At 40.0% G+C, this 26,608-nt stretch overlaps 1 protein-coding gene across 5 annotated transcripts in view; it reads left to right on the top strand.

Moving 5' to 3' along the window:
- Nucleotides 1-26,249, top strand: part of akt1 (v-akt murine thymoma viral oncogene homolog 1) — a 45,305-nt gene extending 19,056 nt beyond the window's left edge. For all 5 annotated transcript variants that reach the window (XM_061844744.1, XM_061844745.1, XM_061844743.1 and 2 more), the window contains 12 exons: nucleotides 8,234-8,362; nucleotides 10,799-10,910; nucleotides 11,164-11,290; nucleotides 12,774-12,905; nucleotides 13,013-13,078; nucleotides 13,359-13,427; nucleotides 13,545-13,670; nucleotides 14,388-14,516; nucleotides 20,590-20,804; nucleotides 21,958-22,045; nucleotides 22,158-22,260; nucleotides 24,439-26,249. In XM_061844744.1, coding sequence (XP_061700728.1) covers nucleotides 8,234-8,362; nucleotides 10,799-10,910; nucleotides 11,164-11,290; nucleotides 12,774-12,905; nucleotides 13,013-13,078; nucleotides 13,359-13,427; nucleotides 13,545-13,670; nucleotides 14,388-14,516; nucleotides 20,590-20,804; nucleotides 21,958-22,045; nucleotides 22,158-22,260; nucleotides 24,439-24,518 — 1,376 coding nt within the window. In that variant the 3' untranslated portion in view covers nucleotides 24,519-26,249. The remainder of the gene's footprint in view (nucleotides 1-8,233; nucleotides 8,363-10,798; nucleotides 10,911-11,163; nucleotides 11,291-12,773; nucleotides 12,906-13,012; nucleotides 13,079-13,358; nucleotides 13,428-13,544; nucleotides 13,671-14,387; nucleotides 14,517-20,589; nucleotides 20,805-21,957; nucleotides 22,046-22,157; nucleotides 22,261-24,438) is intronic.
- The last annotated feature ends 359 nt before the right edge of the window (nucleotides 26,250-26,608 follow it).

The raw sequence follows: 26,608 nt of genomic DNA, 5'->3' as shown, positions 1-26,608 counted from the left end.
TCTATTTGATTACTGCGTAAACTGCTTGTTGGTGTTACTAGGAGATCATCTGCACTAATTGGAAATTGTAAAGTATTTGGTGTTTGGCATGGTGCAAGTTTGTCAATCTATATCCATGCACTGCTTGTTTACTCAGAGAGAGTGGGGGCAACTCTCGAATCTCGTATGGCATGGGGGAACTACCCACAGTGTCTCTATGGTAATCAGCAGGTGTCACTCACTACAGAGAAGAAGCGAGGGCTTTCTTATGAGCGTGAGAAAGAGAGGCAGTCTCCCTCGTGCCCCCACCCTGCTTCCTTCCTTTTTTTTATCCTGTTGTGGTGGCAGCAGCACCCACAGTGATGGAGAGAAAGATGGGTAAAAGGAAGGGCTAGACAAGGCTACATAGAGGCAGTGGCAGCTCTTCCCTCAGAACCTGTTGATACTACTGCCAAAGCCCCTGGCAGTGGAGTAGCTCATACAGCTGCATGGGAGAGGGAAGAACCAACAATGGTTTCAGTAAGAGGAATATGATAAAGCAAAGAGCAGAGGGGGAAAAAAGTGTAGCCTCTTACAGATGTCATATAATGTGACCCCCAATAGTGGCTTATTACAGGGAAATAATTGATGAGAAAAGGGCGTCCTTGCATTGGAAGAGGCCCAACTCACAGCTCTATGCCCCAGTGCATTTTAGAGTTGCTGGTTGCTTAGGCTCAATAGGGACCCCTGCATCGGGAAGACCCCCTCTCCTCTGGAAGCAGGCCGCCTGTGGCTCATTGAGATGCAGGGCACTTGGTGGCAGGCTGCAGCTGCAACCGACAGGCAGAACACAGCAAAAAAAAAAAAAAAGACTGAGGGGATGGCGGTGTGACTGAGTGGGGGAGGAAACAACAAAGGGCACCAGCACCCCTCCTCCAATGAGTTTAAATTCTCTAATCCTCCACCTCCCCCCTCCTACATCACCTCATCTGATTCTCACACAAATGCACATATACTCTGTTCATGCGGTTAGTACTGGCTCTCTTCCTCTCATCCCCAAGCCGTGAATGACCAGGCGGGAACAAAGACCAACAGCAGCCCCCTCAGGAAGTCCGACCTCTGGTTGTGGACATTGAGAGACGGATTTTGTCTGACGCTATCTGGTACCTTTCAGTGTTAGTGTGCATACACCCTGTTCCAGTGTGTATTTCATCACATAATATTGAGGATTTGGGTATTTTTGGGGTTGCTTTAAACTTCTGTTGATTACCTTTAGAAGTTAAGTGACAGGGATTTGGAACAGAGTGGTTAATCAGCAAATACAGTATGTCTTCCTTTGAGTGATAGTGACTTGATGAGACAGACTTGAACCAAAAATGAATAACATAATTTTCGCTATTGGTTTACACACAAAGCAGAATTTTGGAAACTGAAATCCAGACATTTTAAAACATCTCAAACAGTCTCAAACTACATGGTTGCGGTTTCTGTCTTCCTCCCCATCGCCAATAATTGAGATCGGTGGCGGCACCAGAAGACGTTAGATGGAATGATATTTATTCAGCATGGAGGGGGGATGGCACATTTTACTGCTCAAAAAAACATGCGTGTTTCTTGTGCTGCGCTCTGAAAAGTATTCTCACATATTGCTTGAAGGTGCCATGCGCTAGGCTAAATTAAAACAGTGGGCTTGTATATATGGTACTTTGACAGGAAATGACCTGGCTCGATGAAAATGATTAACTTTGTGTTTCATTGAATTTGTTTTGCTTGTCTATCCTTTTTTGTGTTATTTAGTGAAAATAATTTATTCATTGTTCGGACAATGTTACCAATATCAATGTATCTTATCAGACTGTCTTGTATCTCAACTTAAGACCTATGTTTTATTTCAAATAAGAAACAAAATTTGGGTAGTTCTGGGGGCGGGGTAGGCTCACAAGCCCTTTGATAAACGTGACTTGACTTGAAAAGGCATCTATTATTAGGTTAATAAAAGAAAATAACATTTTCCTAATTATTAATCATTCTTTTGTATTCTGCTCTATTTCATATAATTTAATATATTTTACAAAACTAAAACCACAAGTATTTAATTATAAATACTGCATTAAAATACATTATTGAGTACATGTGCTGTTTAAATAAAACATTGGTTCCAGGCAAAAGGGCATTTTTCTCATCAAGTGCAAAGGGCTAATGCTGGAGCACCACAGGGGGTCTATTTGTGGACGTCCTTGCTTACCAGCCTTATGCATCAGGGAATTTTTTTTCAGAAGGTTGTCCATCCTGTGGGGTACAGTACATGCAGATGATGGTAAGCATGGGCATGGTATTTCTGAATAAAATTATTCGCCCGGTATGTATCATACAGTCTTTAATTTTGTTACCTAATGTGAATAGGGATCATTTGGACAACATTGTCTCTACGGGAAACTTTTCAAAAACCCAAAGGAAAATCTTTTCCATTAGTTGGAAATGTGTCCTTAACATTCCTGTCGAGGTCATGCAGAGGCAACCCAATACAGAAAGTTCAGTTTTAACATTTTTACTTTATGAATCCCCCTTCATCTATTGGTCATCTCTTTATCCAAAGGGCCTCTTTATCCAAATTGGCAACTGCATATCAAGGAAGTACATAAAAAACTTGTACTTTGTGTGTTCTGCAATAAGTTTTAACCTCTTTCCTCATTTTAAGTCAATTGAAACCACAGACCATCAATAGATTGGGCATCTGATTTTTCACAGATGCAGTAATATTGAATTTGTATACAATGTAAACAAATATGACAACTTGCCTTCATGTGCAGCTGTGGCCAAACCTGTTCTTTTCCTGTCTACTTTGGCGTGAGCAGGCTGGGGTATGAAGGGTGTGTCAGTGGCAGGTTGATACTGTATACACAGTGCCATGTAGCAGTTGGCAAATAAAGATAAATTCTGTTTGTTTGGCAGTGGTTCTCTGTTCATTATTTTCCACTTTGCCCAGTGCGCATCCCCGACCTCAGCAGCTGCTTGTCATGTAAAGATACTCTATCAGTCCTTGACAGCTCCTCACATAAACACACACGGTGCACATGCCTCGTACACACTCTGCTTGCAGTTGTACATATGTGGGGAACATATGAAGTGATCGGTCTCACTACTCAGCTCAGTTCTTTACACACTAGGATGCTTTCTTGCCCCTTCTCCTTCGATCATTTCTCTTCTGTTGTCAAATCTGTCTTCTGTCATACAGCCAGTTTCATTGAGTAATCCTTTACTGGCAGTGCTTGGGCCCGCTCTCTCTTCTTTGCTAATCTGTGTCACAGCAATTTCTCACAAACACTTGTCACATAGACGTACTTGGTCTGTCTATTGGACAGTTTCCTGTTTTGGAGGACACAGCTTCAAAAAAGATGTGGTTTATATGAAGACTGTCATGATGAAGCTAAAAGCATGTTATTATATGAATTGTCTATTGTCAGCAAGCACTACAGTGTTACACACTTGACAGATAATCTATTTAGTGTAGTTTACAAAGTACTCACACAGCATCACCTTTTGTAAGCCAGGGCACTCAAAGCATAATGGACCTTTCTGACTGGCGATCTTTAGCTCCGCCCCCCCTTAGCAACAGTTACCATGCCCCACAATCTTCCAAAATGGCGAGGGAATAATTGATGTTTGAAGTGGATTCTCTATCACGTATTCCCGGTAACAATGCGGTATGTTTTTTCCCGAATGCACCAGACTTGTCCAAGAGGGTTCTACAAAGAGGTCTCAACTATTTCACGCAAGGATATGTTTGTGGAATTAAGATTTTGGACGCAGCAGGACGCAATGTCAGAGTTACAGCTAAATGTTTGCGATCGATGCGAAAAAGGTTGGCGCCTCACAAACTTCATGTTGAAATCCAACAGGATAAAATAGTGGAATCGTACTGCGCATGTAAAGAAGGGTGACGACTTTTTACTTCGAAAGATCACGAGTAATATCATTGTAGTCTTTAGAAGTGAGGAGGTGTATTCATTTAACTTGGCTCGTAATGAAACCCAGTGCTCTGTCTTAAAATTCCGATGTGATAGAAATGGGCAAATGTAATTTTCTCTTGCATGACATCGCGCATTTACGTATCCCTAACCGACTCGTCGGCACAAAAACATTACGCACGTCATTCAGCAAGTCAGTGATACACTAACAAAGTGAAAGTTGTTCTCCTGCAATGTATAAAGCACTGATAATAATGAAATCAAACTCAGAGAAAATACTTCTCCCTCACTTACCTTCGAACATACAGCCTTGTGTTTGTTGATATTTTTCACACTGAGCTGTACGTGAGGTCTGCCGTAAGCTTTACTCCATCATAGACACTTTCCCAACTGTGTTTTAGGCTTTGGAAAATTAATCAACCGGGCCCCTTGTAACTTAGTGGGATATATTTCATCAGAATTGCACGTTCCCCAAGCGCATCTGAGGACTATTTTCTTCCTAACATTAACTTTTCAAAACGCACGCTACCGACAAACAGTGTTGTTTGTGGTACATGGCTGGGGGAGGGGTGGGACAAGCCAGGGGTTAAGACAATGTGACTATCTGATTGGCTATTATTGTACGAGTGATTGACATGACTGAAAGGTCCATTTATCATATTAACTGGTGACTCGGGATAACTGTTTTCTCAGAGCCCACAATCTCTAAGTTGCACCCTTGCAAATAAGCACAGTTTTGTGTATTAGTCAACATCAGAAAGCTTAACCATCAGTCACTGTTTGTCATGTCATGGCAAAAGAGACGGCACTACATGTGTAAAGTGGGGTAAAAGTGGAAGGGGAAGTGGTGTAAATAGGAACCTCTCAAGGGTCATCTTTGTTGTTGAGGCAGACTGTTTTTGGCTGAAGCGTGGGGGCGGAATAAGGGTGCATATTGCGCTGCAGAATTGCAGACACACAAACTCCGGCAACTGGAAGAGACTGCTTCCAGTCTTGTCATGTGATCAACTTTGTGGTCGGAAAGGAAGCTGTGATGTACACCTGTTGTGAAAGCCTGTGTGCTCTACTGCTTTGGTTCCCAACCAGTGTACCATGAGAGCTCTTGTAGTGTGCCACGGGAAATGATCAAATTTTACTTAATGGGTCAAAGCATAATTTATTTACAACAAACAATGTGTCTTGGTTTATCCCTCTATGGGAGTGGCATATAAAGAATGCTCTTCTATTTGATGGCAGGAAATGTATAATTGACTTGCGGATCCACTTTTTGTGACTCTTTTGATTAATGGTGTGCTGTGAGAGTATAAAAATGTGCTCAATAAAGATTGGAAATCACTGGTCTTCTGCCTCTTGTTACACACAAAAGTCATTTTAGTTAGCATATTGTTTATAAATTGTTTCTGAATCTCAAATGTTTCTTAGTGATAGTTTATTGTCAGACTAATGGAAATAATGCGCATGAAATTGTTCTGACAGATTGCGATGTTTTTTCTTGTGCACATGATTTGCTGAGGTTACAATCTTTTACTAAGATCACAAATCCTAGCTACTAAATTGCAGGTTCTCTTATTGTGCTTAGTGTTGGCAACGGGTTTAAAAAAAACAAAATTGAACAGTAGATGAGGTTGCAGTAGTTAAAATCTTCCCAACAAACCGCATTATCACAACATTCTTCACAGTTTTTTTTCCCCCCTCCGTTCTTGGGGAGTTTAAATATTTTTCAGAAAAGCGTCAAGTGCCCCCTTTATGCCCGTCAGGCAACTATTAGGAAATTGTACACGAGGAGGAAGCATAATTATATTCTTGGTGCTGATTGTTTTGTGCAGCAAACATTCCAAAAACTCAGATCTCATATTTAAAAGAGGGTTTTGGTCACCATGGAAGGAGCATGTAAATAGGAGCATGTAAATAGTGTGTAACGTGTACATTTTGTATCAGTAATTTCGTGAGCCATTCTTTTGTTTTATTATTTGCTAGTTATGCTATTCTGTTTGTTGCGGTGTGATCATTTTAGTTTTGATGTGACACCATGAGTGTGTACAACGTCGTCAGTAATGGCCTGCCTACACAGGGAGTGTATGGGCCAATGTAAGCTTCTTCTGTTTACAGATGCGAAATGCAATTGTTCCTCACTGCCTCGTGAGCACTATCAAATGGTAGCTTACGTACACATCAAAACCCGTGCTGGCATGCAATGCTAACAGTGTAACCAGTGTGTTCAAGTGTACTTCATTAGACAAGTCAACAACTGTGCACATAAGTTAGGCTGTCCATTTTGCAGAAAATATAAGACTTTGAGGTGCATCTTATGGTTGCAAAAATATGGTGTATATCATACATAAGTGTATTAATACTGCATCCATTGTATGCAGATTTTCGTTATTCGCAGGGGTGTAAAGACTATAACCCCCGTGAATAATGGAAGAACACTGTACTCTCAAATCCCTACTAAGACACACATACACATGCGTTCACAAAAGAACTGTATATATTTGAATGAAAGAAGCTAAATAAGCGCTATCAAAAGATATTTGTGTCTGCCATTCTACCTTTGTAATGATGGTGTCACATTATGACATGACCATATAAAGTCCTCACTGTGGACTGCCATGGGTCATAGCTTGGGGTCAGTCACAAACTGACAACAGCGTGAGGCGAGTTGTAGCCTAAATGATGGGACCTAGTCAAAGGAAGGCAATTTGTGTATGGCAAAGTTGATAGTTGGGTGACTGTATGTATTCTAATTTATTTTAGATTTCAATCCTGAAATTAAGTAATCCATAGATTAAAAAATGGCGACGGGGAGTGTTTTAACATAATAAAGGGGCTCTTATGTGAATGGGATACATTTGTTACAAAACTCTGAACTTTTCAGAAAACTAGATGATTTTTTTTTTTCTTTTTGTTCCAGGATTAAAAATATGAGACATCTGCTGCAGTTTGAACACAAAAGTATATTAGATTGTGGTGCAGATGTTTTGTTTCCAGGCCAACACCTTCTCACTAAGTCTTGACACCTCATTTAGAGAGTGCTTCTCCTCATATTCGATCAAATCTGCCAGTATGTCCGTACTTTACTTAAGTGCCCTTTTCCTTTTGTTCCCTTGCATCTCATCCGGGAATTGAATTTTGAGTCTATCGCACTGAGGATTCTTTGTCATCATTCGTTGGTCCAAATTAATTTGATGCAGGAACTTCATTATTTTATGATGTCAAAAGTGCAAATCGTGAAAAGTGACATTTAGTCAGCCAGTGATATTTTTTTTTTTCACATTACAAGTATTTTGGAAGGTGACCACGAAATTCACTCGCAACTGCGTGAATCAGATCCCTTTATTAGTTTCCCGTCCGTGCTCGAGAGGGGAACAGAAGTTTATATTGACAAGATACCCCATGTCTCGTTCTCTCTCGCACTCTTTTTCTGTGTCTCTCACACAAGAGGGGCCATACACACCACTTCTGTTGGAGGAAATGGGGCAATTAAGGACAGCTTGCTACGACTCTGCATGGGGCTAATATGTGTCCCCATAATTAAAAATGAATTACTCTTTTCCTTTATAAATATTCAAGTCCCACTGCACCGTGTGCCGCTCCCTTGCTATGATATGTAAGCTGGTTTTCCCCCCCATCTGCCCAACATCTGGTGTAGCATTTCCTGAACCATCACCAGAATAAATTGAATTTTGTTGGAGATGGACACACATGACTTGAAGTTATGGTTGTCGTCTCCAGCTCAAACTGGGCTTTTGGCAGATGTAATATTGTTTACAAAATCAATGAAACAGTGGACTAGATAAGACAAATAATCTACAGTATCTATAAACTTTATGCAATGTAAGTTTTATGAATAGAGAGAGCCAAGTCCCTCAGAGCCAACATAAACTTTTGTATTTCTCTCGTAATGCTGCCCAAGCATTTTTAGACATTTTAAATGTTTAAAGGTTCTGCAACGATGTGACTTTTGTAAAGTAGATAGACAGGAAAAAGGTTCTGACTTGTCCTGCAACTAACCTTCAGTAAAAGAAAAGCGGTGACAAGATGGTCATGTTTGAGCACTAGAGCAGCATAGTAATGATATCACATGGCTGTAAAAGGTTGCACGTATGGGAATTGAAATTGGGAAAAAAAATGCATAGGATTTTTTTTTTCTTTAAACCTCTGAATTCTTGAATAAACAGTCATATATCATCAATGAGAATTTTCCATGAAAAATAAAAATTGATAATCGTGTAGCACCTGCACAATGGGTTGTTTATTATTTTGTCATTAATTTTCTCATCTGTAATTTTGATCCCCGTTTTGCTCAGGAGAATACATCAAGACCTGGAGGCCAAGGTATTTCCTTCTGAAGAGTGATGGTACATTCATAGGCTACAAAGAGCGACCGCAAGATGTCGACCAGCTGGAAACTCCCTTAAATAACTTCTCTGTAGCACGTGAGTATTTGCTCTCACAGAAACCGCTGCATTTTTCCCCCAATTCTCAGCAGCTCATTTTCTCCATACTTGCGTTGTTGTAACAGTTACAGTATGTTTCCAAACACTTACCCCAGATGTCTATCTTCCTTAAAGAGTCATTTTATTAGGAAATAATGTCATCAAATGGCTATTGAATTGCTGTATAAATTACTTGTCTGAGCGAGTCTTTGTATTGGACGTACATTATTTTTTATTTCCTTATCACACCACCTGTCATTAAATCGAGGAAATTGAGATTATCCAGCATCTGAAATGCCTTGATAGGAATTTTTACCATTTCAGTCAGCTCTTACATTTTTATCATTTTGATTAGGAATAAGACATTTCAAATCAGAAATTAATCAGGCATTACATTTTTAAGTAAATAACTACCTGATGAATCATAACAATGAAATGTTTGGCATCCATCCATTCATCTTCTGCTTCTCTGGGTCAGGTCGCGTGGGCAGTAGCTTTAGCAGAGATAACCAGACTTCCCTTTCTCAGCCACGTCATCCAGCTCATCTGGAGGTGGCGTTTTGCATTTTTTTGTCATTTATCAGTTAAAGCCCTGCATAAAAGCACATTAACTATTGTAGAAATCTGAAAACATAATTTTACATCTTTACCGATGCTTTTAATGAAGGGTAGCTGTGGCATAAACAAATTGGGTGGTGTCTGTGGTCTAATACATGTGGAAAGAAAGCTGTGTAAAGCTGAAATAATTTGTAAACATTAGCAAATTAGGTGTACAGTGTTGTCATATTTTTCTTATGAATATATCTTGGCTCTTGGAAAACAATTGCCATTTTCTCTGTTTGTATCTTTTCCAACGGTGCTGTGGCAGACACACACACACAAAATGTGTTCACTTCAGTCTTCCAATGACTGAGCTCAGCAATTAGACAGCCCACTGTTAGTTGAAACATTTCTCTCCCTGACACTTTTGAGTTATTGTGGCTATTAGCCACCCTACTTATATTTATCTGCTCTGAGGCACTGCCGCCATCAGTAGTCGCTTTGGTTTTCTGAGACCACAGTGCCGAGGACACGTGGCACATCGCTGCTGACGAGGGCGCGGCAGCTGGATTGTATTTCAACCCTCATAGAGCCCTGTTGGGTCTCAGTGGCGGTCCATTCCTCTGTCCTCCATCCATCAGATTGAGGGACTTTTCTGTCACATTCCGATGCATAGGCTGACATATTTCATTTGAGAGCAGATGTTATTGTATAAGAGGATCAGAATGAAATCTCCTTCAATGTGCTTATTATTAGATTACTGAAACTTTTACTTCTTACATCCTAGACACAAGCAAAGTACATTATTACTATGTTACAGACTTGGCGAGAGGTGTTATTTGTATATGTAAAGAACAGCAGAATCACGCTTTATAGTTTCCCTAACCGCGGATACACATCTGGGAAATTAAAATGTGCAGTGAGATTTTGTTAAACCAATCAGAGTTAAATAGTTCGAGAAATATAAATATCTGCCATCTACAGAGTTAAACAAATATATTAAACTGTGACCTAATGTAGCTACCAGAAATATGAAGCTCCTAATGCTACAATGTTATGGATGTTATATATAAATTTTCTAATTTGGTTCCTCTTTCTTAAGATGCCGATATATCGTGCATTGCTGAGTAAAAAAGGATTGTTTTACTGGTTGCATGTTGTTTAATTTCTGACATAGCAGATTAGTCCACTGAGCTGGCTCAAATGTCCGTTTAGCATTTGCTACCAGTCTTCCACGTTAACATGCATTTTTTAATTCAACAGCTGTCAGTGGCAGTGAATGAGTTTTTAAAATGAAGAATGCATGAATTCTGCAAAGCACCTCTTAATGCTGGATGGTCTTTATATGATGTGGGCTAATACACTTATTTTAGCACCATATATTTTCTAGATTTACAGTAAATGCACTGTGTTAAAAAAAAAAAAAAAAAAAACTGGAGTTACACTGAAGTCGTATTTTACACCAATTTCACATCATGAATTAAATGAGATGTCAGCAACTCTTAGAGACAACGTATCTGGTGAGACGTTGGTGAACATGCAGACTATTAAACACCACAATTGTGTTTTTCTTTTGATTTTTGTGGTAGTGTATGTAAAATATAAGACTAATTTTCATACTGATGAAAGAGGTAGGCACAAAGTCCCAATTGCTCAGTACAACATGACTAAAGCAACAATTAACAACTAAAAGGGGAGGAAAAAAATTATTTTGAAATATAAATCATAGCTGATACCCTCTCCTCAAGTACTGGTGTATTTCAAATTAGGCAACAGTTTGTATTTGGGCAGCAATAAAGATAAATGGATACAATCATGTGTCTCCCTCTCGCTCCCCTTTCCTCGCCAACACTAACCCTTCTCCCCTTTCCAACTATCTCCTCATATTATGGCCAGAATGCCAGCTGATGAAGACGGAACGACCTAAACCCAATACATTTATCATCCGCTGCCTGCAGTGGACCACTGTCATCGAGCGGACCTTCCACGTTGAGACCCCTGAGGAGAGGCGAGTGAGAAGCATAGCATACCTATCTCTGCTCTCAGAGCAGCAAGACAAATTGTGTCCATGCAAAGTAAATTGTGTGCATGCAAAGTACATGTCCTTATTTCTAGAAAGCAGCAACATGTTTAGGCACTCACACAAGGTCCTCTTGGAAGAATCCATACTTGAAATTGCCCTCCTGTTGATTAAAAAGACAATTATGTGATTGGCTTGATGGCCTTTTGTAAAAAAGTTGGATTCTTTTGGCCATATTTAGGGAGGAATGGACAAAAGCCATCCAGACAGTGGCAGAAGGACTGCAGAAGCAAGAGGAAGAGATGATGGATTCCTCTCCGGACCCCATGGATATGGAGGTCTACCTGACCAAACCTAGACAAAAAGTGGTATGTCTTAATTTGGTTACACATGCGAGTGTCCCTTACATTTATGCTTCAACCATTAAGGGCCTGATTTACTCAAGGTTTGCACATGCAGAAAGCAACTGCAAGTGCTCATGCAAACTAATGTGGAATCTGATCTACTAACCAAATGCATCCAGGATTGCATCTGCCAGACGGGCAGTCTTTCCACGCAATTCCTTTTGTGCGTTCCTGGAAGAGTAGAGGCAAATGGCTTCATTTAGCACACACAATTTGATTGATTAAACCTTAGATGATTTGCCATGTATGAGTTTGCCTTGAAATAGCCCATCTGAAAAGCCGAACAATCCGCAGCACAGGCAAAATTAGAAGTGGATTGTCAACATTTTTGAAATTGCTGGGAATCTGAATGTTATTGCATCATATCATCTGTTCAATAATTTCATTTTGGAGTTTCTGAAAGGAAATAGGGGCTAATTTGGATCACCTTTGACAAAACTCTTTTCAACTCTTTCCTCGCATCTGGGTCATTTTGGCACAATGCTGCAATTGGAGCTGGCTTGTCCCAGGGTAGTTCTTTCAGGTTTGTTGTCATAAATATTAATGCAGTGGTACGCAGCCTGGGCAGATACGTACATACACATCCCCCCATACTCGAGGCTGGTTAAGTTAAACGACAAGGGATTTATGTGATTGCCGTCACTTCCTGAAATTTTCCAAGCAAAAAAAAAATACTTTACATAACTTAGTTGTATTTGTTTGTCTTCACTAACAGTTTCAATTCCATCACGTCAAACTTCATTTTGTGCTTTTGGTGCTCTCCCAAATTTTTCCATCCAGGTTCAAACCATCACAGGTACCTAAAGCGCAAAACCCTCTTTTAAACAGCAGGCTCCACCACTTTTCGACCTGCTGCGAACATCATCTGTTATTAAGTGTAGATGAACCCACTATTTTCAATCTTGGCAAAAGATCACAATCTTAATAAATCACACACAACAAAGTTACCATCAGTGCGCACAATTACCTCCAGCCGGCACTATTTGAGCTCTAGGTAAATCGGGAGGCTGTAATTGTGTTCTTGCTTTTATCACATTATTTGTTCTCCTTTATTGTGCCTTGCTTTCCACTCGCAACCGTTCATATAACATTCCCTCAAAGCTTGACAACTTCTTTGACTTTCCCAACATCAGGCCTGGGTGGCTTAGCAGCAGATAACATGTCCACCAGGCTTCCCAACCTCCCCTATGTGTCATGACATAAAGGTCCAAGGCCACCGGATTGGATGTCCTTCACACAACCATTTCTAACATTCTCCTTAGCACAAGGGTCAAAGGTTAACCGAGCCACAACCACATATAGGCTGAAACATTACAGTGGGAATTGCACCGTGGGTGAAGTAGTGCGGTGAGTGCCACTTCGTTGCAAAGGGGATTGTATGTCCTGTCTAGTTTGAGTACGAGTTTATTTGTAATCAGATATCACTCTGTGTCCTCTGGCTCTCCAGACTATGCATGACTTTGAATACCTCAAACTCCTGGGAAAAGGCACTTTTGGCAAAGTTATCCTGGTAAAGGAGAAGGCCACGGGACGCTACTATGCCATGAAGATCTTAAAAAAGGAGGTGATCGTGGCAAAAGTGAGTGGTTTCCAGTGAGATGGCAAAGCATAGAAAAGACAAGCAATGACATGATACTGAACCTTTGTGGGAGTTGCACAAATGCTCTTTGTGGATTCTTTTTGTAGGATGAAGTGGCGCACACACTCACAGAAAACAGAGTTCTCCAGAATTCAAAGCACCCCTTCTTGACAGTAAGAAACCTCTTTGTGCACCTTAATGAAACTTATTAAGACCCTTGATAGTCAATTCTAGTTTGACTAGCAGCGTCCATTGAGTAAAAAGAAGAATGTTTTAAGAATTACTGTCCTACAAAGGCTAGAGCAGGGGTAGACTTTTTTTTTTTTTTTTTTGTCAGTTAACCTATAAGGGTGAAATGGGAGCATGACCATATTGCTTTAGGGATCTTTGCATAGTTTTGTTTTTCAAAGTGTCACAGTTCTGCAAAATGTTTCACTTTTTTCCATCTTATAGGGACTGAAATACTCTTTCCAAACTCACGACCGCCTTTGCTTTGTTATGGAATATGCTAACGGTGGCGAGGTAAACTATTTTAAAATATTTACAGCATCAATAATGACATGGGAGGTCAGTTGTTATTTTCCTCTGGAATGACAGAACCCTTTCTCCTTCCCTCCATTCTCTTCTATTTCCCTTCAGCTTTTCTTCCACCTTTCAAGGGATCGGGTATTCTCAGAGGAGCGTGCTCGCTTCTACGGTGCAGAGATCGTGTCTGCGCTTGACTACCTGCATGCTGAAAGAAACGTGGTCTACCGAGATCTAAAGGTAGATGTGGATACATGTCCTCTCCCATTCTTGCTAGTATTTTTTTAGTGATCTATTTTCAGAAGGTGCTGATCACTAATCGAAATGGGAGATGTTTTTGGTTTTTTTAAAGCTCAGAATGTTGCACAGCAGGCATCTGTAGCTATACCATTTCCAACTGATAGACCAGCCTGGTCAGCAAAGCACTCTCACCCGAGTTCCCTGAAAATTTCCCTTGGGTTTATGAGGCGGTATCTCAGCCTGCTAAGCTGCTACTGAAATTGCCAGTGTAGCAAGATTGGAAGATGTGCTGACTCGCCCGGCCCTGCTGGACGTGTGATCTACAGTCGCTCGATTTAAATGAAGAAAAAGAGAAGGCGCTAGCACGTAGAGTTACTCAAAAGCCATGTTGTGTCAGTGCACTAGCTGGAGAAAGATCATTAGTTTTACATTTAACTGCACTTTTCTGTCCATCAAGAATGCAGTTAACATGATAAAGCTGGATGCAAAACCAGAATGTTGAATTTATTATTTTTTTAAATTAATGGTTGCCAAAGTGCATATTCATATTTGTATACAGGCCTTCTCTTTTTCATCGGATTGTAAACCCCAAACTTAATTGTTGAAAATTGCAGACAGGGTGTAATGAAGACACCGATAGATATCAACATACAGAGAAAAGGTCTCTTGCATGCACTACACACGAAGTCTAATAGCTTTTTTCCAATTTTCTTGCAGTTGGAAAATCTGATGCTGGATAAAGATGGACACATAAAGATAACCGATTTTGGCCTCTGCAAGGAGGGGATCAAAGATGGTGCCACCATGAAGACTTTCTGTGGAACACCAGAGTATCTTGCACCAGAGGTAACATAATCATGTTCCCAATTGCAGTCATCCTTTGATTGTTTTACAGATAAAAAATTCCATGCTCATACAGTTACAGCGTTTAAAAAGCATTTACCATAATGCTTATCTGGTAGTAAAAGCGCTTAAAAAGTGTTTGGTTGAGTTTGGTTCTGAGTGTAAAAGTGTGTTAAGGTACAGTAGTATGTATGAATCCAAATTAGGGCTCTATGATTATGGCTAAAATAATAATCGCGATTATTTTGATTCATGTTATGATTATTAATCACAATTATTCCTCCCCTTTGTGAAATTCTGCAGTGTATCTTTATTGCAGTACTTTTCAACAAAGCAATAGCCAAGAGTTTTCAGTGAAAAATTAATATTTAAATAAGAATGAATCGATCCATCCATTTTCTATGCCGCTTGTCCTTAAAGGTCACGAGCTTATCTCAGTTAACTCTTGGCTAGAGCCGGGTTACACAACGCCAGCCAACCACATGGCACATATAGTCACTTACATTCACACCTACAGGCAATTTAGAGCAATTAACCTATCATGCATATTTTTGGAATGTGGGAAGAAATTGGAGTCCACCCACCCTGGCACAGGGGAGAACATGCAAACTCCACACAGTCGAGATCAGAAGTGAACCTGAGTCCTCAGAGCTGTGTGAAAATTCTTAATAATAAATGTGCTTTTACAAACTGCAATCACAAATAACGATTTAATGGAAGCAAATTAAGTCAATGCATAAAATGCAGTAACATTAGGCTGTAAGCACTGACTTTTTATATGATAATTTTATATGAACTGTCAATTATGGGAATTGTTCTGAATGTCCATGGGTTGTGCACACTCACAAACTGCAAAAAACATGATGGTTGTAAATACACTCTCTACTCACTTCTTGTGTTTTTTTTGCTTTGTTTCTTTTTATTGTGGTCAGGCCAGGCAAAAAGTTGACGTCAAGGCAGGCGCTACAACTATTTTTAATAATGTCTTACTGTGATGCTGCCATCATCGTCAGAGTGTTAACTTCACAATAAAAGCTTCAGATGTTAGTCCTTTTGACATGTCATATTGCACTTTTATTTTGATATTGGCCATAAACTGCAGTGCCAGCCTTTAGTGAAGCTAGCCATACCATATGTTCCCCCCTGGTGGCCGGCTGACTCGGTTGCAGGCACTGCTACAAATGAAGCACTTTTCACACACACCAGTGCCCACATTTTAAATCCGAATCTTTGGGTTGAATTTAGGAGCGAGCACAAGTGTTCCACCCTGTCACGTGTGACCTGAGTAGATCCGAAACAAATTTGCAACGTGTGTCGCTGGAAATCAGTTGTAAAGCAGCATGTGGAAGAAAGGGCAGCTGTTCTGAAATGCCTTTCTAATCTCCAGCTGATGTCTGTCCTTTTAATGAGTATGGCATGCGCACAGGGCAGAGCGGCCTGCTCTCATATTTGTTGTATGGGGAGGGGTGTGTCTACTCCCTATTGCGTGCAGGTATGACAATCGTCACACAGTGTGGCCAGTGTAACTTGATAGCGCATTGTGAGTGTGGCTAGCGTTTATGTGAGAGGAAGAACATGAGCATTTGACCGGTGGTGTAAAAATGTTTTCTCGGAGAAGCATGTGCATGTTGACTCAGTTGCCTTATCGTTGTTTTTAGCCCCCATTTGGAATTCTCTTGCTGGGGAAGTGGGGGTGGGGGTGGGGGTGTCATTGGCTGACGGCCCCACAGGAAACGTGAGCTTCTGCCCCTGGTATAAGAGCACTTTGGCTACAGCTGTTGTGCGCCATGAGGGGAAGCAGAGTTGGTGCGCTCACTTTTGTTGCAACATTTCAAATTCAGAACTAATCACCTTAAACCATGATCACCAGAACATCGATCTGTAATTTTGAGCCAGGCTGGTATGTGAATATTTACTCACTGTACACAGTTATTGGATAGTCGTGAAGAAAAAAAAAAATAAAAAATACCTACAGTGCTTCACCTGTTCCTCATGAACTTCCCTCAGCCCCACTGAGAAGCCCACTGTATGACAGCTCGAGCAGAAAGCAGGGACACGTCGAGGCCTATTTCCATGGCAACTGGGTCGCTGACAAGCGTCTCTATGGAGTGCAGCCCAGGCAGTGTTACAGGTTGTTCTGCAGTACACAATGACCTTGTTGTGTGAGCTGCACAGGAATGTTGAAACGTCTGGGAATATTCCATTCAGATCAGGGGGAAGCTTGGAGGGACCCAGTAATCAGCTTTTGACCACTATGTCCCTGAAAGAAGTTGGACAAATTCACTTTCACTTATATTAGAAGTAGTTATGGTGTGAAAGCCACCCTCAAAATGATTGAATAGCCTTAGGTTATATCCACACAAAAAAAAAAAAAAACACTCAAAGTTTGAAGAAATTCACAAAAAAACTCTATAAATTATGAGTCAAGTAAAATTTTTATCCTAAATCTCACTGAACAAAAAAAGTCAACAAAAACTGAGCACATGCTTTGATATTTCATGAAGAAAATACCAATTTTAAAAACACAGGTAAAATAACTTTGTAGAAAGTCTATTTTGATGGTTTCACATGAGCAAAACCTTTGTTTGATCGTCGTGAATCCTCACCCATCCATTTTATGTAATTGCATTGTTTGGTGCTAAGAAAGTGGTACACACCCAATATTTGATCAATTTTTCATTTTGATAATCAACAATAAGCATGTGTAAATGTCGACCCCAAAAAGAAAGTCCCATCAAGACGCACAGCCAGTGCAATGGCAGTCCTAGCTTGAATGTCACTCTGTGTGAGACCTCTTTGGGTTTTAAATAGTGCATATGCAGATTTTTTTTTTCTACAAAAGGAATTGTTGAGGTGTATTTGTATGGGCGTAATTATTTACAGTGTCATAAAGCAACAGTCCTCAGGGAAAAGTGGTCTTTGTGTTGTAAATCAATGATTTTTTTCTTAAATTAAAACTAACATTTGTTAATGAAGACAATTGGATTATTTCCAGATCAAAACCTAAAGTACCCATACTGAATCAAATTGAATTATATCTCGCCCATGCTGAACCGAAGAGTATCGACTTGTTCTACCCTTACAGGTATTGTTTTTTTAATCAAATCTTAATCTGTGTATCTAGGTATGTATTGAATGAACCTCATGCTAGAGATTTCCAACACTATTTGCCAGGAGAAGAGTACTTGTCTGACTGCATTGTGGAAAGGGTGAAGTGGTGGAGGGGGGCGATTGTGATTCGGTTGTTTTTCTAGAGCTGGGCTAGGCCCCTTCGTTCTAGTGAAAGAAACCAAATTCTTCATTTTACCAAGAAATTGTGGACAATTTATTGCTCCTAACTTTGTTGCAATAGTTTGGAGCTGTCCCCTTTGTCTTCTATCACGACTGTGCACCACTGTACAACGCAAAGTGTGTAAAGAGACTGATGGCAGAATGAATGAATGAAATGCATGAACTTGACTGGAGACTTGACAGAGTCCTGACCTCAAACCAACAGAACAACTTTGGGATAAATTAGAGCGGACACTGCGAGCCAGGCCTCCTCATCCAGCATCCGTGCGTAACCTCACAAATGCGCTTCTGGGAGAATGGTCGAAAATTCTCTTGATTACATTCCTTAACATTGTGGACATCCTGACCCGTAGAATTGAATCTGGTATAGCTGCAGAGGATGTCATATTGAACCCTCATGGACTAGGACTGTGATCTCCCTTAAATTTATGTGAGTCAAGACAGGTGAACGAATATTTTTGTCAAAATTGTGTATATTGTATGTATATTCTGTTGTGCTGAGCCTAAAACCCAAAGCATGGAGAGGCTGTTGCCGAAATGCGCATCCTGTCAAGGAACGAGGCGATCACTGCCAACAGCGTCTCAGATATCAATGTGCACTCCCTTTATTTCTATTATAATATAGCTGCACACTGCTTCTTCCTTGACATACACAACTAATTTCCACATTTGGTAAAACAGATCAAAACACTTCATACTAGCTCAGGTGAATGTGTAATTGGACTGGCACAAAGCATCTGGAGCAACTTTAAGCATCCGTTAGTGTTTTTTTTTTTTTTTTTGTTTTTTTATCACAATGGGTCACCAAACCTGACAATATTTGGTGTTTGGGCTTTGTGTTTACATATATTATGTCTTATGCTGGAAAGAACACCGGCAGTAAAGACAACAAAATATTCATAAATTAGGCTTCAACAATTAGGTGATCAATTCTACTTCTGCCAACAATTTGGTCATCAATTCTACTTCTGCTTGTTAGCATAGCATACACAGGAATTCATCTAACCTGTTTTCCGGGTTTGGTCCAGGAAATTCCGTATATTGAGGGTTACGGCATGTTCTCTCGAATAAAAAAAAAAAAAAAAAAACGAACAAAAAAACAATTACAGTGCAGTCACTTTTAGGCAAGCAAGTTCCAAGTCCTGAAATTGGTGACTTTAAGTCTGATTCAAGACACATCATATTACTCAAGTTCTCTACTTCTTGTAAATAATGTACCGGTAGTACTTGGGTGGACGTAGTGCTAAAGTTAAGCGCTTTTTTAGTTTGTTTGTATCCCCCACTTTTTCACCCCTTATTGGTGGTGTAATGGTGTTAGTGTGAGTCAGGCGTCCAAGCAGGCAGTCCTTGTTACGTATATGAGGAATGAGGTTGGCTCCTGCAGTCCTGGCAGCTTCACAGCTGTGGCAGTCTTCTACATATATGGGGCAGCTGCGGGCCCAGCTGTCGCACTGTGTGAATCACACGACAGCAATGCTGGAAATAGAGACGGCCTAGTAATCCAAGCCCTGCCCGGGCTTCGCGTTACTCTCCCCTACTCGCCCGGTCGTCCTCCACAGCGCTCGCAGACACATGTGTGCACGCACGCCGCAGTCTTGTTCCTTTTAGAGACATATGCGATCATCTGTTTTTCAGGGCACTCCTGGCTCGCACGCTGTTGTGTCCGTATCTAATACTATTAATCCACCCACATCCTTTAACTGAAGTTGCTATTCTTGGGTGTGAATTGACAACCATCGTGCTCCTTGGGCTTTAAAAGGACAGACTGGTGTCTTTGTCTTCATTTCACCTTCAACATCCGCCTGGAGAGAGAGAGAGAGAGAGAGAGAGAGAGAGGAGAGAGAGAGAGAGGTAGAATCCAGTACATGTCCCCAGGGACCTTGGAACAACTGTGCTTAGCAGCACATTATTCATGCAACAGGTTGCACTTTTCACTAAGCGGACTGCCAGTAAAATTCGTCTTCATTTCCTATAAGACAAAATGATTTCCTTTTTTGACTAGTGTTATTCACATTTGTACGTGTACGTGCTTTATCTGTCTGTCTTGCCTCATATTTTGTTTAGTTTAATGGCCTGCAAACGTCAGCAGCTTGTTGATGTGTATGTGCGGACGGGCCCTGGGGTTATTAAATATGCAGAGCTCCAGGGGAAACACTATCCTCCCTCTTAATAGGAGATGTGAGTCAGGGTTGGCCCCGGCCTGCCTCTAAACCACAGGTCAATGGGGAGAGCAGGTGATTTTGAAAGCACATTGAGGAGTAACAGTTGTTTTTGGATTTATGCAGTCATCAGCCACATATTTTGATACACCTGTATCAAACAATTATTACATTTCAATTATCTGGCAACTTTAGAGGAACAAAACACCTGGGGGGGGTTTACACGGAGCCTTCTTTTCCAATTCTAATCGGTTTAGAAGCCCAAACTGAATTAAAATGCACCATATAAGCACCTCAATCGGAATAAACAAGCCAAATGTGAAAGACATTTTGTTCGGTTTCACAGCGGTCGAATGTTCCTTTTGCCAAACCAATCACAAGTAAATTTTCATCATGTAAACTGAATAGGAGTGGTGCCAGGCTTTATGTGCGCGCATGTTCTGTCTTGATATAAACAATGCAGTATTAAAAACTTCTATTCAATGCTATTGCATTTGCAAACTACAATCACAAAACAAACACATTGATAAATTCATCAATCTTAGCAGTGATCATAATCTATTCCTCAAGGCAGATTCTTGTATTGGACCATTTGTTCATCAATAACTTTACGGTCAATCTCCAAGGTACTTGAGGACAATGACTATGGCCGTGCCGTGGACTGGTGGGGTCTTGGCGTGGTGATGTACGAGATGATGTGCGGCAGGCTGCCTTTCTACAACCAGGACCACGAGAAGCTGTTTGAGCTCATCCTCATGGAAGACATCCGCTTCCCACGAACACTCGGTCCAGAGGCACGTTCGCTGCTCTCTGGACTCCTCAAGAAGGACCCCATGCAGAGGTGAGGCCATTTCTCAATGAGACAAACAGAAATTAATCCCAATGTGTTCAGTGATTAAACTAAAAGAAACAACATGTTTAAAAGGTGAAAACTGCAAAGAGGTTCTTGGATTTCTGCATAGAGGGGTAGTATAACCCACATTTGTGCAATGTCAGAATATACTGTAGTTTATCACTAAGATACAGAGTGGCCTAGCACAAGTACGGATACTTATAGGTCTGAAACTAATGATTTTAATCGATTGTTGATTGTTTGACTAATTGATCGCACTGAACAATATTTTAAACTTGACAGTGCAGAAAATGCAGAAACCTAAATTATGATTGTTACTGGTTAGATGTTTGCAGATGGGTTTTTTGGAAGGATAGTAAGTTTGCTTTATTATAGTTATATAACTTACTATTTACTGCATTATAAAATAAATAAAATTGTTTATTCCTGAGTGAATCTGATTTAGAATGATTTTTTTTTTTTATTGCACTACAAAAATATGTGCAGTTTGGTAATTCCATTTTTTACAGATGCACCGATACAAACAATACCCATTTTGATAACTTGGCACAACGTCATGTTCCATATTTTTACTCAAGCACGAGCTAACATTGGATACTGAGAAGCCAAAAATTGCCAAATTAGCTAGCCATAACTGAAAAATGCAACTTATATATAGTATGTTGCTATATTATCATTTATTGTTACTATATTGCAGATTTTCACTTATTGAAATACTGGAATGTATTCTCTGCAATAAAAGAGGGTTCAGTAAAATGAAATTCTTTCAAAACCAAAGGCCTGTTGGCATTAAGCAGTACAGTTCAATTCAGTTTGATACGGTGGGCATTTTTCAGCCTTTCCATTCTTTGCAAATACCCTGACAAAACAATCCCACTTTTACAATCATTGCCAACTGTGGGCATGTGAAACCCTTTGAGACTCTTGTGATTAAGGGCTATGCAAATAAACTTTGACTTGACTGTGAGACTGGAATGGTGACAGGTTTGTGATCCACATTACCTCATTTGTTTATTTTTACGCTTTACCCTCTCGTAAACAGATATTTTTGTTTTTTAATTGAATTGTAAGGGTTATAGGTAACATTGATGTTAGCACACTTTTAAATTGGAGTATACCTATTATTTTTCCATGCTTCCAGGTTAGGTGGGGGTCCTGACGATGCCAAGGAAATCATGCAACATAAGTTCTTTGCAGGGATTGAATGGCAAGATGTTTATGAGAAAAAGGTCAGTTTCAGACATAGGGTACTTGACGAAAGATAAAGGCTATAATATAATCATAACTTTTCCGTAAAGCCAGTGTCTTCACTGATTTTTCCGTTTTGTCTCGTTTGAATAGTTGGTCCCGCCGTTCAAGCCCCAAGTTACCTCTGAGACAGACACACGATATTTTGATGAGGAGTTCACTGCACAAACCATCACAATTACGCCACCTGGACAAGGTAATGCCTTACAATTTGATGGTTTTTCAAAGGTTATTCTTTTACTAGCCCATTTTGCCATTTTTTCTTAACATACTTTTTTTTATGAATATATATACCGTAATTTCTGGAATATAGGATGCACCTGATTATAAGCCTCACCCAGTACATTTTAAAAGGAAAAACCATTTTGTACATACATAAGCCACACCTGTCTATAAACCGCATGTGCCTACATTGAAACATCAGATGTTTACAAAGAATGAAGGTACACAGAGTGTTTTTAAAGTTTTGATAATATACCTTAGCTTTTCTTTCCAAACAGTGCCTGTGACGCAGCAGTAACACTGCAGCAACGTGGTTGAGGCCACCTGCTTTTATTACTTCTGAAAGCTTTTTTCGTCTTTTTACACTGCTCCAGTTTCTCCCGGTGCTGTTTCCAGTGTCTCACCATCGATTCACTTATGCCAAGTTTACGTGCAGCAGCTCTGTTTCCTTCTTTACTGACCAGCTCGGTTGTCTTTAACTTGAAAGCTGCGTTATATGCATTTCTTCTTGCATTTTCCGTCTGTTCATGCTAATTTGATTCATGCACAAAACGCAAAGTTTCATTAAACTTGCGTCTTCCTCGACACATACTGTATGTTCCACCAGTCTCATTCTTACCCCCTTACGCCCCTTCCGGCCGTTAGGAAAAAATGCATAAATTAGCCGCATCATTGTATAAGTCGCCGGGTTGAAAGCGTGCGACAAAAGTCGCGGCTTATAGTCCGTAAATTACAGTATTTTTTTTAATTGAATGCAGAAGCTCAGTAATAAAGAAAGTATTGTGGCTGCATAAGGTCTCTCTTCCTTGAGACCAGTCTGCCCTCCCCTGGACAGCCTGCAGAGTCTCCTTATTTCAAAACTCACAAAACTGTGGTCTCTACAGTGGTTCCTTAGTTTACACTGGTTCTGACATACTGCAATTCCAACAGCCCAATATGAAGTAGTAAATTATCCCATTTTATTGATGTCTTTTTTTTTCATCCTAAATTATATGCTTATCTATTCTAACCTATCTTACATTACCTGTTGAAAAAAACATTTGCTGTTTTTGTACACAGGCCAAAGCAAGACAAATATTGTTTTGCCGCATTGTTTTGTCTTGTTGCATTTGAGGGTCAAAGAACTGCCATACTTTTCAGACAACATTGGGTACTGGTTAATAAGCTCCATCCACTCTGTGTAGCATTTTGTTTTTTAAATAAGAGACAAACCATGCTTCATCCAAGTTCTTTGACGCTGCCATTTCATGTTTTGTGTAAATCTGACACGCAAAAAAGGAGGATTAAACATTGACTACATTAAATCACTAAAAATGTTCACCCTAATCATATACTTTTAACAAAGGTCTGCTAGCGTAATGGTAACATTATGCAAAAAGAAATTAGGAATTTACATAGATGTTACTATAATACCAAACCTTCAAACAACTGCTACTTTAACACAAGTGGTCCACCAACACATACAAACAGAGCATGCAACACTACTCTCAGGCATACATCCACTGTACTGTGGGTACAATGAAGAGTAACTACCCTTTCGCATGGACCTTTCCTGGTTCTTCTTGCTCATAATCCTGCATCTCTTCCACTAGACCTCAGTGCTGCCTGGTATGGTGTAGCACATCGTGGTAGTATTCTGAAAACTAGTGATTCTAAATTTAGATTTGGTGTATGCTGGAAAAAAAATCTTGGGGTGGGTGTTTAAAAATCAGTGATGCAGCTGTGTCAGTAATGATGAATCATGATATAATGGGCGTACACTGCAATTTAAATGTAAATAATCAGTTCCAGTGTATAATTGTTGTGATCGTTATCCTTCTTTCAAACGTGTAAGAAGAAGTTGATCACCGCTCAGCAACTAGTAATGTAAAAATAGTGATACTGTAGCCTTAATTTGACGAAGGCATCGTCCATATTGTTAAGTTATGTTGAAAAGCCACCTCTCGTATTTTGCGTAATATTTTGACTTGTGACACATGTGTAAAATGCAATTGAAAAGTTACGATAAATCTCTCAACCTGTTACATGTTAGTGTGGTGAGTCTGGGATCTTGCTGTTTTGAGCAGGTGTCCTCTTGTTAATTAAATATTGTTACATTCATTGATTGACACCTCGCATTTGAGCTTAAACTCTGTTTTTCACGTACCCCCAGACGACAGCATGGAGTCTTTCGACAGTGAACGGAGACCCCACTTCCCTCAGTTCTCCTACTCTGCCAGTGGGGTGGCTTGACAGCACTCGCACATTCCTCAATCATCACCCTCAATCCCTCCCCTTCAAGCTGACTGCATCCTCCAAAAAGACTGTGTCCTCCACCTGTTGTGCAGTGTCACCTCTCCCCACCCTCTCCCAAGTTGGGTTCTCCAGGAAGGAAGAAGTGCAAGACAACACAAACAGAGCTGTCTTTTTTTCCTTCTCTTTTCTTTTTTTTTTTTTTTTTTTTACCCTCCATGTGAACGTTAACACTAGTCTTCGTTTCCTGGCCGTCTAGCGCGTAGGCATCCGCACACCAGCACCTTTTGATGCAGAAATTGGGCCACCGCCACAAGTTTCAAGAAGGGCTAATATATTTTTCAAAACATAATTGATCCGAAATCAACCATTTCAAGTAGAAATCACAAATGCGGTGGACCAAAGTCCTGGTGATAAACTGGTGTGTGCATGACATGCCTCTTCTCCAAATCAAAACCAAACCCAACATTTTTAAGGGGGCTTCAAAGGTGAATGTAACATTTGAAATAAAGTGGATTTTTCCTGCATGCACCCTTTTGTAAACACCCTCATTGAGTCTGATAAATGAATAATATGCAAAGAACGATAAGGGTCAGGTTACGGTTCAAGACAACCGCTTAGTCCCGTGTTTGCACGCAGAGATCTTTCTTTTTTTTGGATAAAATGAAATTGTCTTGTTCTTGTTGCCTTCCTTTCTATCTCAATGCTGCACAGTGAACACCTCTGGGTTTCCCTTCTGATCCGGATCAGTCGGGCCCTCGCTGACCCCTCAGAACCTCTCCTCTCCTTTTAGTTTTTTTTTTCTTCTAGTAGAGTATTGGGTGTTTCCCATCCAGTGCTTCCTCTGCAGCCTCAGTGAGGTCACTAACACGATACATTTCTGTAGGAACACAAAGTGGACTTCAGGGGAATACACACCAAGTCATTTTTCATTTGCGTCTTAGCGGAATTTGTGTCCCATTCCCTACTTCTTATTTATGAGACCAGCATTTACATAGAAAGTTTCAATGTGCCAATGAAATGCACTTTGCTGCCCCACATTGATTGCATTTGGGTTTTGTATATGTGGTTGAAAATACTTAAATTAGCTTATCATACAATATTCAAATGTTTTGGATGGATTAAAAACCTTTTTAAAACATAGCTGAGGGTCAAATGTGATGTTTGGCATCCAACATATTCAAAGTGTGATTAGGTTTCCGGTGTGGTTAACCTGACAGATAATCATTTTTCAAAAGTGCATTATGCCTTATTGAATGTAACTTCTTGTTTTCACTTTTGTTCAATTTGATTGTTACCTATTTCTATGTACACCCCGCCCTTGCTGTCACATGAAAAATAGGGAAATTCATTTTATACTTTGTTTTTATTGCAACTTTTTGTACCTGCCCTACCATATCCGCGAGACTGAGGACACCAGCTTTAGCAAACAAATAATATAAACTTTGTACACTGTTTTTACTTTTCTTTCAAACTGATGGAATAAAAGGTCTTAACAATGCAATATGTTCATATTTTTTTAACTGCTAACGATTGACCAATCCACACCTGTATGCGCCCCCTCCCCAAAAAATATAATCCTGAAGAATTCTCAAAATGCAGCCTTTTCTATATGTAAGTGCAGAATTGTTGCTTTGTCTTGAGTAAATGTTTTTAAAATTATTCATCCCAATACATTAGAATACAGTTTTTAAAAATTTCCCAGAATTAAAAGTTTGTAATTGTCACACACCATAGACCAATTGGTGCCTATTTTCTACACTGAAAATACTTTATTTTATATATCCTATTTGGATGGTGCATTTTCAGTTTGTTGCTTGCAAGCTATAATTATCAAATGAAAAGAAATATTTTAGTCTTATGGACAGGCTATATATGATTAGTCACTGTTTTTAATTGAACTACTGAAATACAATAACTTTTCTCCATTCCTTTTTGTACTTGTACACCTAATAATGTGGCTGATGCTTCTCTTAAATGCCTTCAGATGAAATAGTCAATATTGTTACCTTGAGTACCTCCAAGCAGGGAATTGAGCATTTTATTGTGATCTCAGCCTAGTGACAACCATGCCTGACTTCGTGAGACAA

This window comes from Syngnathoides biaculeatus, chromosome 15 (genome assembly GCF_019802595.1).
Source record: "Syngnathoides biaculeatus isolate LvHL_M chromosome 15, ASM1980259v1, whole genome shotgun sequence".
NCBI lineage: Eukaryota > Metazoa > Chordata > Actinopteri > Syngnathiformes > Syngnathidae > Syngnathoides > Syngnathoides biaculeatus.
This window is presented reverse-complemented; position numbering and strand designations above follow the sequence as displayed.